Here is a 16,292-nt window from a genome sequence, read left to right on the forward strand (position 1 = left end):
CGGCATTGAGAGGAGGCAAGATTCCCCCCACCCCACCCCACCCTGGCCTCTGCCCTGGTCAGACCACATCCTGAGCATTATTGCCAGTTGGAAAGGCACACTAGAAAGGATATTGTCAAACTGTAATTTCTTCAGAGGAGGGCCACCAAGATGGCTGGTGGCCTGGAAACTGTGGCGTCAAGGGGTGACTGAAAGAATGAGGGGCCTGAAGCCTGGAAAAGAGAGGACTTGGGGGAGGGGAACAAGAGCTGCCTTCAGGCATTTCAAGGGGCATCCTATCGGAGATTCCTTCCTCTTGACCCCAGAGGGCAGAACAAGGGGCTGTGGGTGGAAGCTTCCAAGAGGTGGATGTAGTCTTGACTTCAGGGAATGCTTCCTATCTCTGAGAAGTAGCCAAAACTGGCACCAAGTGCCTCCTTCAAGAGGAAACTGATTCCCATATGTCAGAGTTGCTATAGTGGGGACTATTTCCCCAGCGGGGTTGGACTCGGTGGTCTCTGAGGTCCCTTCCAGCTCTGAAATTCTATAATTCCAAGATGTTTGGACTAGATGACCTTTAAGGCTCATCCAGGAATAAAGTTAGGAGCAGCTAAGGAGGCTCAGTGAATAGAGTACAGGAATTGGCATCAAGAAGACTTGAGTTTGACTCATGCCTCAGACACTGTATGTGATCCTGGGCAAACTGCTTCACCTCTCTGACCCCAGTTTCTTCATCTATAAAGAAAAGGGGAAATGGTTTTGCTGATGAAAGGGCTCTTAACCTTGGGATCTGTGAACCTGGATGAGTTAGAAATCTCATCTTTATTTTCACACACCTTTGGCTTCCTTTGGAACTATGCATTTTATTTTATGTATTTAAAATCATTGTTCTAAGAAGGGATCTACAGACTTCACCAGAGTGCCCAAGAGGTCCATGACACAAAGTTAAGAACCCCTATTCCACAGTCTCTTCTGGCTTTAAATCATAGGAATCTAAGATCTATAAGACCAGGAAAAGAATGCCTAAGCTTCCTACCTCACAAGGTCATTGTGAAGATCGGGTGAAACAATGTGTATCAAGTGCTTTTTAAGTATAATGAGTTACATAAATGTAAGTGATTGTTATTAGTGACTAAACATTAATGAGAAATCATGATAAATTGTAAAAAGTCATCACTTTCACTTGGAGCCAAGAAGACCTGGACAGGACTACATATCACTCCCTTTTCTCTGGCCAATTCTTCTGCCACCCCAATCCACACTTGCAGTTCTGAAACCAAGAACCATGATCAAATAAACTCTGCCATTGTACCTGGATGGGGTGTGTCAATCTAATCACCAATAGTCCCACTCACTGTCAGCACTGAGATGTCCCTACTACATCATATAGACAAATTTTGTCAAACAACATGGATAGTCTAATTGGAGAATTAAAAAGTCCCACTTCAGGGCAGCTAGGTGGCACAGTGGATAAAGCACTGGTCTCGGATTCAGGAGGACCTGAGTTCAAATCCAGCTTCAGACACTTGACACTAGCTGTGTGACCCTGGGCAAATCACTTAACCCTCATTGCCCCGCAAGGAAAAAAAAAAGAAGAAGAAAGTCCCACTTCCCTGGAAAAGCAAAGAAAAAGAAACACCAAGGGGGAAAAAACACTTAGAATTGTATTTTGGAGTTTTGCTGATAATTTTAAAAAAGATTTTCTATTCTACTTTTACCACCATCTCCCCTGCCAAGGCAATAATCTGTCCTCAAGCTTCTCTGGTTTCCATGGATTTGGGGGTTTTGTTTGCTTGGCCAGATAGTAGACAATGAGGGTACAGTCTGATTAGATCCTGAGCCCCTGGTGTGACTCTTCTCAGGGACAAACGAGAGCAAATTCAAAAGGACAACAGGGGGTTTGCTCCCCCTGAGTGACAGAAGGTACAATCGTTTGTGAGCTTTCATCTTGGCTCAGAGTCCTGTGCCTATCAGAAGTCATTTGGGAGTAGTGGAATGAGCATTGGACTGGAGGTCTATTACCCTGGGGTTCAAATCCTACTTCTGCCACCAATTAATTGTGTAATCTGAGGTAAGATGCTCTCCTCTCTGGGACCCACTCCTCTTAAGTGTAAAATGATGAGGTTGAGCCCTAGGAGATAGGCATCATTATCCCTGTTTTGCTGATGGGATACTGAGACAAACAGAGGGGTTGATTAGATGCCAAATGGGAAGAAATGGTTGGTTTGGAGTTAAACAATTTAGGTTTGAATCTTGTGTGACTCTGGGAAAGTCTCTTCTCTGTGTCTCAGCTTCCTCATGGGAAAAATGAGGGGGTTGAACCAGATGACTTCTAACGCAAAGGTCTTTCACCTTTTCTGTGTCGTAGAACCCCTTTGCTTGTCCTGTGAAGTTGGATCCTTACTGAGAATAATGCTTTTAAATGCATAAAATATAACACATGGAATTAGCAAAGAAACCAAAAGATCAGTGAAAACAAAGACCTGTTTTTACTTTCCCATCTAAGTTCACAGACCCTGCTATGAGGTCTCTCCTAGAGAACTTAAATATAAGAGTCTAAAGTCCCCACCAGCTCTAAGGTTCTTGGACACTCTAAATTAAATTCTTATGACTAACAGAAATGCATGGAATATTCTCCTTTCAAAGTCTGACACCAGCTCATGAGGGTCAAATGCCTAGATAAGCCCCCAAAATGCCAAATGCTTTTCTTTTCACTACTGATTCCCAGAATCATCCTTTCTTTTTCTTTTCTTTTTTTTGGGTTGGGGTGGGGCAATGGGGGTTAAGTGACTTGCCCAGGGTCACATAGCTAGTAAGTGTCTGAGGCCGGATTTGAACTCAGGTCCTCCTGAATCCAGGGCTAATACTTTAACCACTGAGCCACCTAGCTGCCCCTATATAGGGCTTTAAGGTATGTGAAGGGGTATACACTTGTATTATTTGAGTCTTACAAGAGTCCTGGGAGATAGGCACCATGATTATCCCTGTATTACTGATGGGATACTGAGACAAACAGAGGTTAAGTGGCTTGCCCAGAGGCACAAGGTAAGGAAATATCTGAGCTGGGATTTAAGTCCAGCACTTTTGTCACAGCACTTCATAATAACTGTGAAAGTCTCCTTGTACAAGGATGGTTATTTTCATTTTACAGATCAGGAAACCAAGGCTCAGAGAGGTTTAACAATTTACCCAGTAGAGGCAGCTACGTGGTGTGGTAGATAGAGCATTGCACCTGCAGTCAGGAAGAACTGAGTTCAAATCCAGCCTCAGATACTTACTAGATGCATGACCCTGGGCAATCCACTTAGCCTCTATTTTTTCTCAACTGTAAGATGGGGATAATAGTAATAGTACTTATCCCCCAGGGCTGCTGTAAGGATTAAACGAGATAATATGTGTAAAATACCTGGCACATAATAGGCATTTAATAAATGCTTGCTTCTTTCTCCTTCCCTTTCATCAGTAAGATTTAAAATAAACTCACTAATGACTCCACGTTCTGTGCTCTTCTCATTGCCTCTTTCCTTTGTCTTCCAAACCCATGAGGGATATCATGGTTTAGTGGATGGACAGCCAGTCTTGGATCTAGGAGGACCTGGGTTCAAGTCTTCCCTCAGACCCATTCTGGTTTGTGACCTTAGGCATTCCCTAGCTTCTCAGGTGACATGCTGAACTTGGAGTGAAAAGACTCCCATTCAAACCCCCACGGTCTTTTCGAGTAGCTGTGCCCTGGGATGAAGTGAAAGCAAGGCTGGATTTGAAGTCAGGGAACCTGGGTTTGAATGCCTGGGGTACTCTGATGGGCAAGTTACTTAGTCTCACCGAGCTTCAGTTTACTAATCCATAAAATGATGGGGTTGGACTTGCTGAGCTCGGGCTCTAGATCCATGAGCCTATGAATGCAGGTGGCTCTTCAAATCCTTGGGCTTCAATTGCTTTACTTGTAAGGTACAGAGAATATATTTGAAATATGTACATCACAGGATTCCTGAGGGGAAAGCCCTGCATAAACATGAGATATGATTGTTCTTATCAAAAGGAACCTCTTCAGGGGCAGCTAGGTGGCACAGTGGATAAAGCACCAGCCCTGGAGTCAGGAGTACCTGAGTTCAAATCCAGCCTCAGACACTTAACATTTACTAGCTGTGTGACCCTGGGCAAGTCACTTAACCCCAATTGCCTCACTAAAAAAAAAAAAAAAGAAACAACAAAAAAGGAACCTCTTCAACACTAAGGACTCCAGTCCAGGTTTCTCTGAAGCTAAATCTGGAGTTCTGGAGAGGCTCAGTATCTGTTGAATTTTGTATTTAATGAGCTGCCCTGATCAATTTTCTCTTGAAATTTGAAGACCTGGATATTAAATCTCAACTAAATTATCTCCTCAATGATGCTTCACTTCACTATCTGGACATTTCTTTCACAGCCTCCCCAACACTCCTTTACCCCTTCCCAGGTCTGAAACCATGAACCATTATCAGCTAAACTGCCGTTGTTCCTGAATGAGGTGCATCAATCTACTTCTCCCTAGCCCTACTCACTGTCTTATTAAGTTTCTAGATCAACGTGCTCCTCCCTGGTCATAGCTCCCCTATATGTGGTGTTGTCCCCATTAGAATGTAAGTTTTTTTGAGAGGAAGGACTGTCTTTGCTTTTGTATTGGTATTTCCAGAGCTTGGGTAAGGCCTTAATAAATGCCCTTCCTTCCTTCCTTCCTTCCTTCCTTCCTTCCTTCCTTCCTTCCTTCCTTCCTTCCTTCCTTCCTTCCTGCCTCTCTCTCTCTCTCTCTCTCTCTCTCTCTCTCTCTCTCTCTCTCTTCCTCCCTCCCCCCATTTCTCTCTCTTTCTCTTTCTTTCATCTCTAGAAGTCACCTGACCTGAAAAAGCATGGTATTTCTTTTTCAGAAGGACCTCAAGCATTCAGACATTCTCAGCTGGAATTATGAATCCGAATGAGATCCCAAAACAAACCAACAAACAAAACCCTGGCATGCCACTCACCCTGAGCCCATGCACCTGTGTGATATTATATCTGAGTTGTTACCTATCACATCGGTAGAGCAGAGGCATTTTTTGAGACCAGGACATCTTTATCCCAGGGCAGAAATTCCACCCACTCATGCAGATCAGCATCTTGACCTTGACAACCCCACATTGAAATGTAGCTGAAATCTTTATCTTGAGGAAACAAAGTCTACCAAGCCAGTGAAGGTCATGACACTTTTTACTGACCAAAAAGAGGCAGTGTGCATAGTGGAAAGAGGACTAGAGAAAGAATCAGGAAAATTTGGGTTCAAATCTCACTTCAGATACTTCCTGGCTGTGTGACCCTGGGCAAGTCACTCCACTGATTTGAGCCTCTGATTCATCCACTGTAAAATGGATATAACATAATATTACTTACTTAAAAATTTTTTTTTGGGGGGGTTGGGCAATGAGGGTTAAGTAGCTTGCCCAAGGTCGCACAGCTAGTAAGTGTAAAGTGTCTGAGGTCAGATGTGAACTCAGGTCCTCCTGAATCTAGGGCCAGTGCTTTATCCATTGTACCACCTAGCTGCCCCCTTAATATTATTTACTTCACAGACTTGTTGTTAGGATCAATAGATTGTGCACTTCTAGAGAGCAGGGCTTGTTTTTGCCTTTTTCTGTATCCCCAGAATTTAATACAGTTTCTGGCTCTTAATGAATTTGTTGACTGACTCTTGATGAGTTTAATAATAAACTCAATGAATTTATTGACTGACTAGAGTATTTTGCAAGTCTTAAAGGGCTATAGAAATGTGAGCTAGTATCTTAAGACAAATATATATTTGGCATATTTTTGAGAGTACAAGATCAGGTGTGGGGAGGATTTATGAATCCACAAATTTTATCAGAACCTTTTTTTTCTTTTTTGGTGAGGCAATGAGGGTTAAGTGACTTGCCCAAGGTCACACAGCTAGTACACGTCAAGAGTCTGAGGTCTCATTTGAACTCAGGTCCTCCTGACTCCAGAGCCAGTGCTCTATCTACTGTGCCACCTAGCTGGCCCCCAGAATCTTTTCTGAAGGCCAGAAACCAGTTGGTAAACCAGAAAATACAATACATAGAATTATGACATAGTATGCTTAGATTTCAGCATAGCAAAGAGATTGTAGATTTAGAACACAGAGGGACCTAGGAAGTCAGCTAATCCAATTCTGTCCTTTTATAGAGAGGGAGGCTTCAATAAAGGAGGAAATTTCAATGATTCACCCAAGGGAATAAGGGTCAAGATCAGTATTTGAACCCAGATCCTCTGACTCCAGGAGCAGGGCTTTTTCCATTGTAACATGATACCTCCAAAGTCTCACAAGATGCTTATTGACAAGATTGAGAAATACGAGCTACACAATATTAAAATTAGCTGCATTTGCTTGAATGACTGGACACAAAGAGAATTAATACATAGGTGTCAGTTGGAAGGGGGCTCTAGTGGGGTGCCTCAGGGCTCTGCTCTTGGGCTATTGTTGTTCAACCTGCTTCTCAGTGACTTGGATGGAGCCATAGATAAGATGCTTGTCAAATTTTCAGATGACATAGTACTTGGAGGAACAGTTAATACTCTGGATGATGGAGTTATCATCAAAAGGATGTTAACAGGCTAGGGCATTGGGTTGAATCTAAAAGATGAAATTCAATAGGGTGTAAGTAAAGACTTGGACCTTGGTACAAAAAAAATCAACTCCGCAAGTATGATATAGGGTAGGTATGGAAATTTGTAAGTTGTTCTGAAAAAGATCTGGGAGTTTCAGTGGACTACAAGCAGTATGATGTGGTAGTCAAAAAAGCTAATGTGATCTTGGGCTACATTAAGAGAGATATGGGGGGGGCAGCTAGGTGGTGCAGTGGATAATGCACTGGCCCTGTATTCAGGAGGACCTGAGTTCAAATCCAGCCTCAGACACCTGACACTTACTAGCTGTGTGACCTTGGGCAAGTCACTTAACCCCCATTGCCCCACAAAACAAAAAAAAAATTAAAAAAATGAGAGATATGGAGGAACAGCTAGGTGGCACAGCAGATAAAGCAAAGGCCCTGAATTCAGAAGGACCTGAGTTCAAATCTGGCCACAGACACTTGACACTTAGTACCTGTGTGTCCCTGGGCAAGTCACAACCCTCATTGGAGAGGTGGGGTATGGGGGCAGCTAGGTGGCCCAGTGGATAAAGCACCAGCCCTGGATTCAGGAGGACCTGAGTTCAAATCTGGTCTCAGACACTTGACACTGACTAGCTGTGTGACCCTGGGCAAATCACTTAACTCTCATTGCCCCACAAAAAAAAAAAAAAAAGAAAGAGAGGTATGACTTCCAGGAGTAGGGAGGTATACTCTGCTCTGTATTCAATTTTGGACACTAGCTTAAGAAGGGCATTGATAAGCTGGAGGAGGGTGACCACGTTGGTGAAGAGCCTTGGGTTCTTAACAGGTATAGACTGGTTGATGAGACTAGTCACGTTTAGCCTGGAGAAAAGAAGGTTCAGGGGGTATATGATAGCTCCATTGAAACATCATGGAGGGGCTGATTATCCTTGTTCCATTAGGCGCTAGAGAGAAGACTGTGGAACAATGGGTAGAGGTTGCAAGGGTGTCTATGTAGACGTGGTGTCAGTAAAGACTTCCTAGTGATGCCGACTTCCCCTAAGGTAAGAGGGACACCTCGAGAGAGGGTCTGCTCCGCTCTGGAGGTCCTCACGCAAAGGCTGGATGACCCCTTGCCACGGTCACTTTCATCTGGCTCCAATGTGTCTTCTTGCATGACTCACTCCCCTTTCAGCTAAAGTGGCTCAGTTGCCCTCCCTCACATGAGGAAATATCACAGAACTGCAGAATTTGAGAGCCGGGAGGGCCTCAGGCGCCATCTAGTCCAACCCATGGGAAAGGAATCCTCATAAAGGGGAGTGAGTCATGCAAGAAGACACATTGGAGCCAGATGTAAAGACCTGTAACTGTCTTTGAGAGGTGATGTTTTGTCAGAGGCAAGAAGCAGCCACTAACACCTCATGGGAGCCAAGGATCACATCTGTGAACAAACATCCATTCTCTCCGTGGAGGAGTTTTCAGATCCTCTTGGGATAAGAGCAGAGAAACAGAGGTGGGGGAAGAGGGCTGTGGGAAGGAGTCAGGCTCAGGCTTGTGGGTCACACGGCCAAGAAATGGATTGTTGAAAAGGAAGTTGCTAAGAGCAATGGTGGCTTGTAGTCGTGCAGGTGGCTGGGGGTGGGGGGGGGTCTATGGAGCCTCCTGTCTGGTCCTTCTCCCCTCTCCAATTCATCCACCACAGTTGCCAAGGTGATTTTCCTAAAGCATGAGTCTGACAATGGCACCTCTCCCGCTCGACAAATTCTGTTGTTGTTCAGTCGTGCCCAACTCTCCATGACCCCATTCAGGGTTTTCTTGGCAAAGATAGATACTGGAGTGGTTTGACATTTCCTTCTCCAGCTCTTTTTACAGATGAGAAAACCGAGGCAAACAGGGTGAAGTGACTTGCCCAGGATCACACAGCTACTAAGTGTTTAAGACTGCATTTGAACTCAGGTCTTCATGACTCCAGGTCTGGTGCTCTGATCACTGCTCCACCTAGCCACCCCAGAGTGGCTCCCTGTGGACTCCTCTGTTTGGCATTTAAAGCTCTTTACAACCTGCCGCCTTCCAACCTTTCAAGGTCTCTAGTATAGCTCTCCTCCTCACACACTGACCCCACCATACTGAGCAAATTACTATTCCACAGAGGTTATTTTGTCTTCTGTGCCTTTACACTGGCTGTCCCCACACCTGGGACGTACCCCTCCCCCCAACCCACCTCTGCCTCTTGGATTCCCAGGCTTCCTTCAGGACTCAGCTGGATTGTCCCTTTATGTAGGAGACCTCCCCGCCCCGCTCCAGATGCTGCACATTTTCCTCTAAGATTACTCTCCATACACTCTGTAGGGATCCTGCATGTAACTATAGACATTCTATTTCCCCCATTAGAATATAAGCTCCCTGAAGGCAGGGACTGATTCTGTGTTTCTGCCTTTCTTCCCCTCCCTGCCTCTTGGTTTAGCACCAAAAAAATGCTTGTTTATTGATTGAATTGGATTGATGCTTCTGTATAGTATTCACATGCATGTTCATGTGCATGAGTGTCTGCATGAGTATGTGAGTGTGTGAGAGTATGTGATTATGTGTGTGTGAGTATGTGTGTGTGTGCTCAAGTGTGCTCATGAGTATGTGAGTGTGAGAGTATGTGAGTATGTGTGTATGTGAGTGTATGTGTATGTGTGTGAGTAGGTGAGTATGTATGTGTGTGAGTATTGTGTGAGTGTATGAGAGTACGTGAGTATGTGTGTGAGTATTGTGTGTGTGAGAGTATGTGAGTATGTGTGTGTGAGTATATGTGTATGTGTGTGAGAGTATGTGAGAATGTGTGAGTGTAAATATTGTGTGTGTGTGAGTATGTGAGTGTGAGTATTGTGTGAGTGTGTGAGAGTATGTGAGTGTATGTGTGTGAGTGTATGTGAGTATTATATGAATGTGTGAGAGTATGAGAGTGTGTGAATATATGTGTATGTGTGTGAGAGTATGTGAGTATGTGTGTGAGTGTGCTCCAGTGTGTGTGTGTGTGAGTATGTGAGTGTGCATGAGTGTGTGTGTTGGGAGCTCATGCCTAGACCAGCCATGGCTCACATCTTTCCCAGCTCTGCCCCAATGGCTTTCTCACCCTTGTTCCTCCATCCCTGTGGCCATCCCCCTCTTCCCATTAGTGATTTCCTGACAGAAATCTCCATTTGAAGATGTATCTAGGTAATTAGTGGCTTATTTCTCTGCCGACTGTGTTCCTTATTCTCCAGACCTGTCTACCTTGTTCCTAACATGACCCCCTCCCCTGCGAGCTCCCTTATATGCATTGTATCCCCTCCCCCCATTAGTATCTAAGCTTTTTTAAGTTGAGGGCTGTGTTTTTGCCTTTCTTTGTAACTGTCGTGGTAAGCATAATGCCTGGCACATAGTAGGCACTTAATAAGTGCTTGTTGACCGACTGACTGAGTAGTAGTGGTGCGTATCTATGGCAGTGAGTGTCAGGGTGGTAGGGACATGTAAGTTATATGCATATCTATGTAAGAAGAGTGTGCATTGAAGGTGTGAACCTCTCTGTGTGGCAGGAGTAGGTGCCTATTTAGTGAGCCGGACCACCCACTCACCCAGTCGGGTGGTACATCTCTTTGGGAAATAACCAACCAGCATTTATTAAGTGCTTACTGAATGACAGGCACTATGCTAGGGGCTGAGGGTCTAGATATGAAGTTGAAAAGGCCCCTACCCTTAAAGGGGCATTTGTGCTATTGGAATAGACACAATGCATGCAAATGGGATGACAGGATCCTGGAGCTAAGACATCTAGTCCAACCCCCTTATCTTCACAGATGAGGAAATTGAGGCCCAGCGACTTTATTTGACTTACCCAGGGTCACTAAGTGTCTGAAACAGTATTTGAACCCAGCTCTTAATGTCTGGTACCCTATTGATCACACCACAGATAAAAACAATTACAAGTAATTTTGAAGATTGTGGAAAGGATTCATATGAGTACAGATGCCTTTGTGGGGCCAGGGCTATCTATAATACTCATGGGCACCTGAAAAAGCAGCATCACACAGTGGTGCCAGGAGTTAGTGCCAGGAGACCACTTCTGACCTTATTGACCATGTGACCTTGATTTGCTCACTGGTGAAATGGAGATGATAACACCTTTCTCACCTCCCGGATAGATTGGTTACAATGAAAAGCCTTGAGGACGCTCAATACAGGCTCGGGAGCTCTTGGAGCAGGGCAGGTGTGGTGGGGATGCTCACATGCCTCTGAGGAAGCCTGTATGTCTGTGCTGAGAAGGGGTGATGACAGCAGGTTAGGATGACTTATAGCCTTGGTCCCCCGGCTCCCCTCTCACCATTTCTCTTCCTTCCCTCCTCTTTTGTCACTTTCTGCTGCTGCGCTGTGGCCGTTGTTGTCACGTTCTGGGGCGAGGGCCTCCCGGGACTGGGCTTCCCTGATTCGTTGCTAAGGACCGAGCCGTTCTCACTGGGTGACCTGCTGGAGGTAACCATGGCAACAAGGGAGGCAGTAAGTTCCTGCTGGAGCCAAGCATCCCAAGGTTATAGGCTTGGCCCCTCCACCAGCCAGAGGGGCACGCACTTACCTTCTGGCTTCACACAAGAGAACACTAGAGTGTACAAATGTGCACTCGCACGCGCACACGCACACACACACACACACACACACCCCAGAGCCTGGACATGTGTTTTGCAAACACTCATCTCCGAAAGGGAGTTCAGGGGACTCAGCTGTGGGTCCTATTTTTCTTTAATGAACCTGCTGTGGCTATGGAAACGGTAAATAAGACCAGCTTTATTCTAAGCCACTTTTCTAAACTCTGAGCTTTGGCGGCTGTCACAAAGGCTACTCAATTCACAGATGCTTCCCTGCTGTACCAACATTCCTCATGTTGGGGAAAAAAACTGATTTTTGGGGGTGCTGATTGCTTCCTCCCTGCCCCCAACCTGAATAAAGACTCTGAGCTGGAGAAGAACCAAAGTGGACTTTGAATCATGAAGACTGGGAGTCAAATCCCGCCTCAGACACTAACTAAATATATGTGATGCAGCCCTAGGTAATTCACCAAAACTCTCCCAGTCTCAGTTCCCTCATCTATAATATGGAAATAACAATACTAGCATCTATTACCTAGGGTCATTTTGAGGATCCAATGAGATACCATGTAGGGCACATGGTAAACCTTGAAGCACTATATAAATTGTTACTACTAGTCATCTAGGTGGCATAGTACATAGTGCTCTGGGCCTAGAGTCAGGGAGACCTGAGTTCAAATCCAGCCTCAGACCTTACTGCTGTGTGATCCTGCACAAGTCACTTAACTTCTGTTTACCTTAATCCACTGGAGAAGGAAATGGCAAACAAAGTACTCCAGTATCTTTGCCAAGAAAATCCCACAGACAGTATGCTCGGTGGGGTCCTGAAGAGTCGGATATGACTGAATTGAATGAACAATGCAAACTCTTTATTTTAAAAAAGAGGAAATGGAGGTGCAGAGAGGTTCAAGACATTCAGGATCATCAGGACCTTAGAGGCCACCTAGTCTAATGAGTCTTATCGGGTTTTTGTTTTGTTTTGGTTTGGTTTGGTTTTTTTGTGGGGCAATGAGGGTTAAGTGACTTGCCCAGGGTCACACTGCTAGTTAGCGTCAAGTGTCTGAGGCCGGATTTGAACTCAGGTCCTCCTGAATCCAGGGCTGGTGCTTTATCCACTGCGCCACCTAGCTGCCCCATAATGAGTCTTATCTTACAGATAAAGAAGTTTGTGTGTGTATGTGTGTGTGTATCTATATAAAGGCAAAAGATTTCATTGATTTAAGGGAAATACTGGTGAGGACATGCCCTCTACCAATGCAGTCAGCCCCTGCTCTGAAATTTACAGTCTTAGAGAGTTTTCCAGGACACTGAGGGGTAAGTGACTTGCTCAGGCTCAGAAGTAGAACTTGAACCCCAGTCTTCCTGACTCTAAGGTGGGCTCTCTCACCCGGCACACAGCAGGGACTTAATAAATGCTTGCTGAACTGGGCATGGTGGCGCACGACTGTAATTCCTGCTCCTGGAGTGGCCAAGGCTGGTGGATCGCTTGGGCTTCGGAGTTCTAAGCTGCAGTACACTATGCTGATCAGGGGTCCACGCTAAGCCAGAGGGAGACCCGATTTTAAAACTTAACAAACAAGTGTTTGTTGATTGACTGAGAGTGAATCACAGAAGGGACTTAAGAGATGATTCATTCCAACCCCCTCATTTTAGTGATAAAGACACAAAAGCCCACAGAAGGAAAAGGGACTTCTTTATCCTCACACTCTGCTGCTGTTTCTGGCTCATCTGCCATCACAAACTTCGAAGCTATGGGACAGAGTGACCTTTCTATACCTCCCTTCGTTCCCTCTCCTCTGAGTCCCATCTTTACCCCCAGCATGGTTCACTAGGAGCCTGTGCTCATTTCTCTTTTTAGCACCAGACTGAGCTCTGATCTCCTATCGCTCTGTGGGAAGATCTTCATCCCAGCTCGCTCTGAGGTTAGCCATCGCTTGGTGGCTGGGTCAGCTTTCCCCAGGAGTGGGCAGAACAAGAGGAGAAGCTGGCCTGTCGGGCCTTGTTCCACCCACACAAAAATAGTTTCTTTCCTTTGATAGGAGGTGGGGAGGCAGAGATGCCTAGGTAACATGAAACTGGTCTCCTTTCTACTCTTTATTGTCCTAGTTCTGAACATAATGGTGTCACCAAGGCCCACAATGGGAACAGATGGATGGTCAGGGAACACTAAGCAGGCCGGTTTATGTGCAATGGAAATGGCATAAAGGAAGGTGGTTATAAAAGGAGACTGGGAGGGGAGGAGGGAGTCAGATTTTGGAGGGTATTTTAAATGCTGCACTGACAATTTGATATTTTATCCTAAAGACTAATAGGGAGCCACTGAGAATTTTTATGGGGGGGAGAGGGAGGCGACATGGTCACTCTTATGATTGGGAATATCTATTTGGCAGCTATGTGGGGTATAATGGATGGATTGGAGAGGCGGAGAGATTGGAAGCACAGAGATCAGTTAGAAGGCACTGCAATAGATATAATAATACCCATAGTGCCAACCATCCAGGGCTGTTATGAATGCCAAATTTGATATAAATGTCAGTTCTTAAAACCATTAACAATAACTACTGACGAGTGATTCCATCATATATGGACTTAGGTACCCATATCATTCTTCTGTTCATTCACCAAAGATATAATCACCTGCACGTTGAAAAGCACCGTGCTAGGCACAATGATAAGCATACAGAGAAAAATTATTCTCGTGTTCTTATTAACACCCTTACTTATTCTAAGTATCAGGCTGACACAAAGGGCATTTTATTTACTCTAGTCTAGCAAGAGCTGAAAGGAAAGTATAAAAGTATATTATATATATATACACACACACACATATATACATATATACACACACATATATTATATGTATACATATAAAGTAGGTATGTGTGTATATATATATTTTGATGGGGTGATGAGGGTTAAGTGACTTGCCCAGGGTCACACAGCTAGTAAGTTTCAAGTGTCTGAGGTTGGATTTGAACTCAGGTCCTCCTGAATCCAGGGCTGGTGCTTTATCTACTGTGCCACCTAGCTGCCCCCATATATATATATATATATATAATATATTATATATATATATATATATTTTAATTTGTGTGTGTGTGTGTGTGTGTGTGAGGCAATTGGGGTTAAGTGACTTGCCCAGGGTCACACAGCTAGTAATTGTTAAGTGTCTGAGGCAGGATTTGAACTCAGGTCCTCCTGAATCCAGGGCCGGTGCACTATCCACTGCGCCACCTAGCTGCCCCCCATATATATTTTAAAAGTATAAAATGCCAGACATTTGTAAAGTGGTTGATATTTTTCAAAGTATCTTTATGTACATTGCTATAGAGAACCTCAAAGAATTGTCTCTAAAAAATAATAATTAGAATTTATATAGTACTTTAAGATTTGCAGAGCACTTTACAAATATTATCCCATTAGATCCTCATAACAATCCTGTGAGGTAGGTGCTATTGTTATTCTCATTTTATAGGTCGGAAAATGGAGGATGGAAGAGGTTAAGGGACCTACTCACGACTAGTAAGTGCCTAAGGCTGGATTTGAACTCAGGTCTCTAAGTAAAGCAATCTCCCCCACTATAACACCTGGCTGATTCTATGCCCCTGGGGAAGGTGTGTGCTAACAAGCTTCACCAAAGAATCTGGCTCTGTTTTTTGTTTGTTTGTTTGTTTTTTTGGTGAGGCAATTGGGGTTAAGTGACTTGCCCAAGGTCACACAGCTAGTAAGTGTTAAGTGTCTGAGGCTGGCTTTGAACTCAGGTCCTCCTGACTCCTGGGCCAGTGCTCTATTCACTGTGTCACCTAGCTGCCCCCTGGCTCTGTTTTTATACTGGTCCTTTGATTAGTTACAGACTGTGTTTAGAGGGAACTGTAGATTAAAACATTTGGGTAAAAAAATCTGAGATATTAGGGGCAGCTAGGTAGCCCAGTAGATAAAGCACCAGCCCTGATTCAGGAGGACCTGAGTTCAAATTCGGGATCAGACACTTGACATTCATTGGCTGTGTGACCCTGGGCAAGTCACTTAACTCTCACTGCTCTGCAAATAAATAAATAAACAAACAAACAAACAAATAAATATATGAATGAATGAGTGAATAAATGAATAAATGAAAATCTGAGATATTTTTGGAACCCATCTATATGACAGCAGAAAAGCCTTTTTTGGGGGGGAGGCAGGTAAAGTAATGACATTTACATACATGGGTCATAACTTCTCAGTGATCTGGGCAACTCTCCGAGGCTATATGAGAAAGAGAAGTTTTCTCATCCAAGAGTTCCCTAGAAATCACAGGGCTAGGCCCTACCCCTGGCCTAGCCTAATTGACATACTAAAAATATGGAAATCAAGCTTTACCCCTTGGTTATGAATTTTTTTTTTTTTAGTGAGGCAGTTGGGGTTAAGTGACTTGCCCAGGGTCACACAGCTAGTAAGTGTTAAGTTTCTGAGGCCGCATTTGAACTCAGGCCCTCCTGACTCCAGGGCCGGTGCTCTATCCACTGCGCCACCTAGCTGCCCCAGTTACAAATAAATTTAAACACCCTAGAAAACTCACCCACGCTGTTAAATGGTAAGAGCTGAATTAAAATGAACGACCATGGTAATCTCTTTTCAAAGTGGTTTCCTATCCATCCTGTCTATCCATCATTTTCCACCACTGGCCAATCAACAGCAAGCATTGGTCCTGAGATCACAACAAGGAATGTGCTGTCTTCTCATCCTCATCTGCCTTTGGGAAACCTTTAAGGTGCTGCCCAATTGCCACCTCTTCCTTGAAGCCTTCTCCACTCTCCTTGGCTGAAAGGGTCCTTTCTCCCCTTATTTTCCTAGACCCATTGACATGTCTCTCTCCTTTGCCTCTTTCCTTAGCTCCTACTGTACATACACTGCCTTGATTTGTTTCAAGAAGCACAAGAATCCCTCCTGTCTCACGTTTTATCGCCAATGGGAAGACTTTGCAAAGTGTCTGCACAGGTGACTAGCCCGCTATCTCACCTAGGACCTTTTTCAGGTATTCAAAGAAATCACAAGGGGACATTAAAAAAAAAAAACAGCCTCAGCATGAACTCCAGGGAACTGCTTTCCATGGTTTATTTGTCTACCTCAC

The 16,292-nt window shown here is 44.5% G+C and overlaps 1 protein-coding gene across 1 annotated transcript in view; it reads right to left on the minus strand.

The window, feature by feature from the left end:
- KIAA1549L (KIAA1549 like) overlaps nucleotides 1–16,292 on the minus strand; it is a 311,060-nt gene that overhangs the window by 77,703 nt on the left and 217,065 nt on the right. Inside the window, 1 exon segment of the mRNA XM_043969915.1 lies at nucleotides 10,924–11,066. Coding sequence (XP_043825850.1) covers nucleotides 10,924–11,066 — 143 coding nt within the window.

Source organism: Dromiciops gliroides, chromosome 6 (genome assembly GCF_019393635.1).
Source record: "Dromiciops gliroides isolate mDroGli1 chromosome 6, mDroGli1.pri, whole genome shotgun sequence".
Classification (NCBI taxonomy): domain Eukaryota; kingdom Metazoa; phylum Chordata; class Mammalia; order Microbiotheria; family Microbiotheriidae; genus Dromiciops; species Dromiciops gliroides.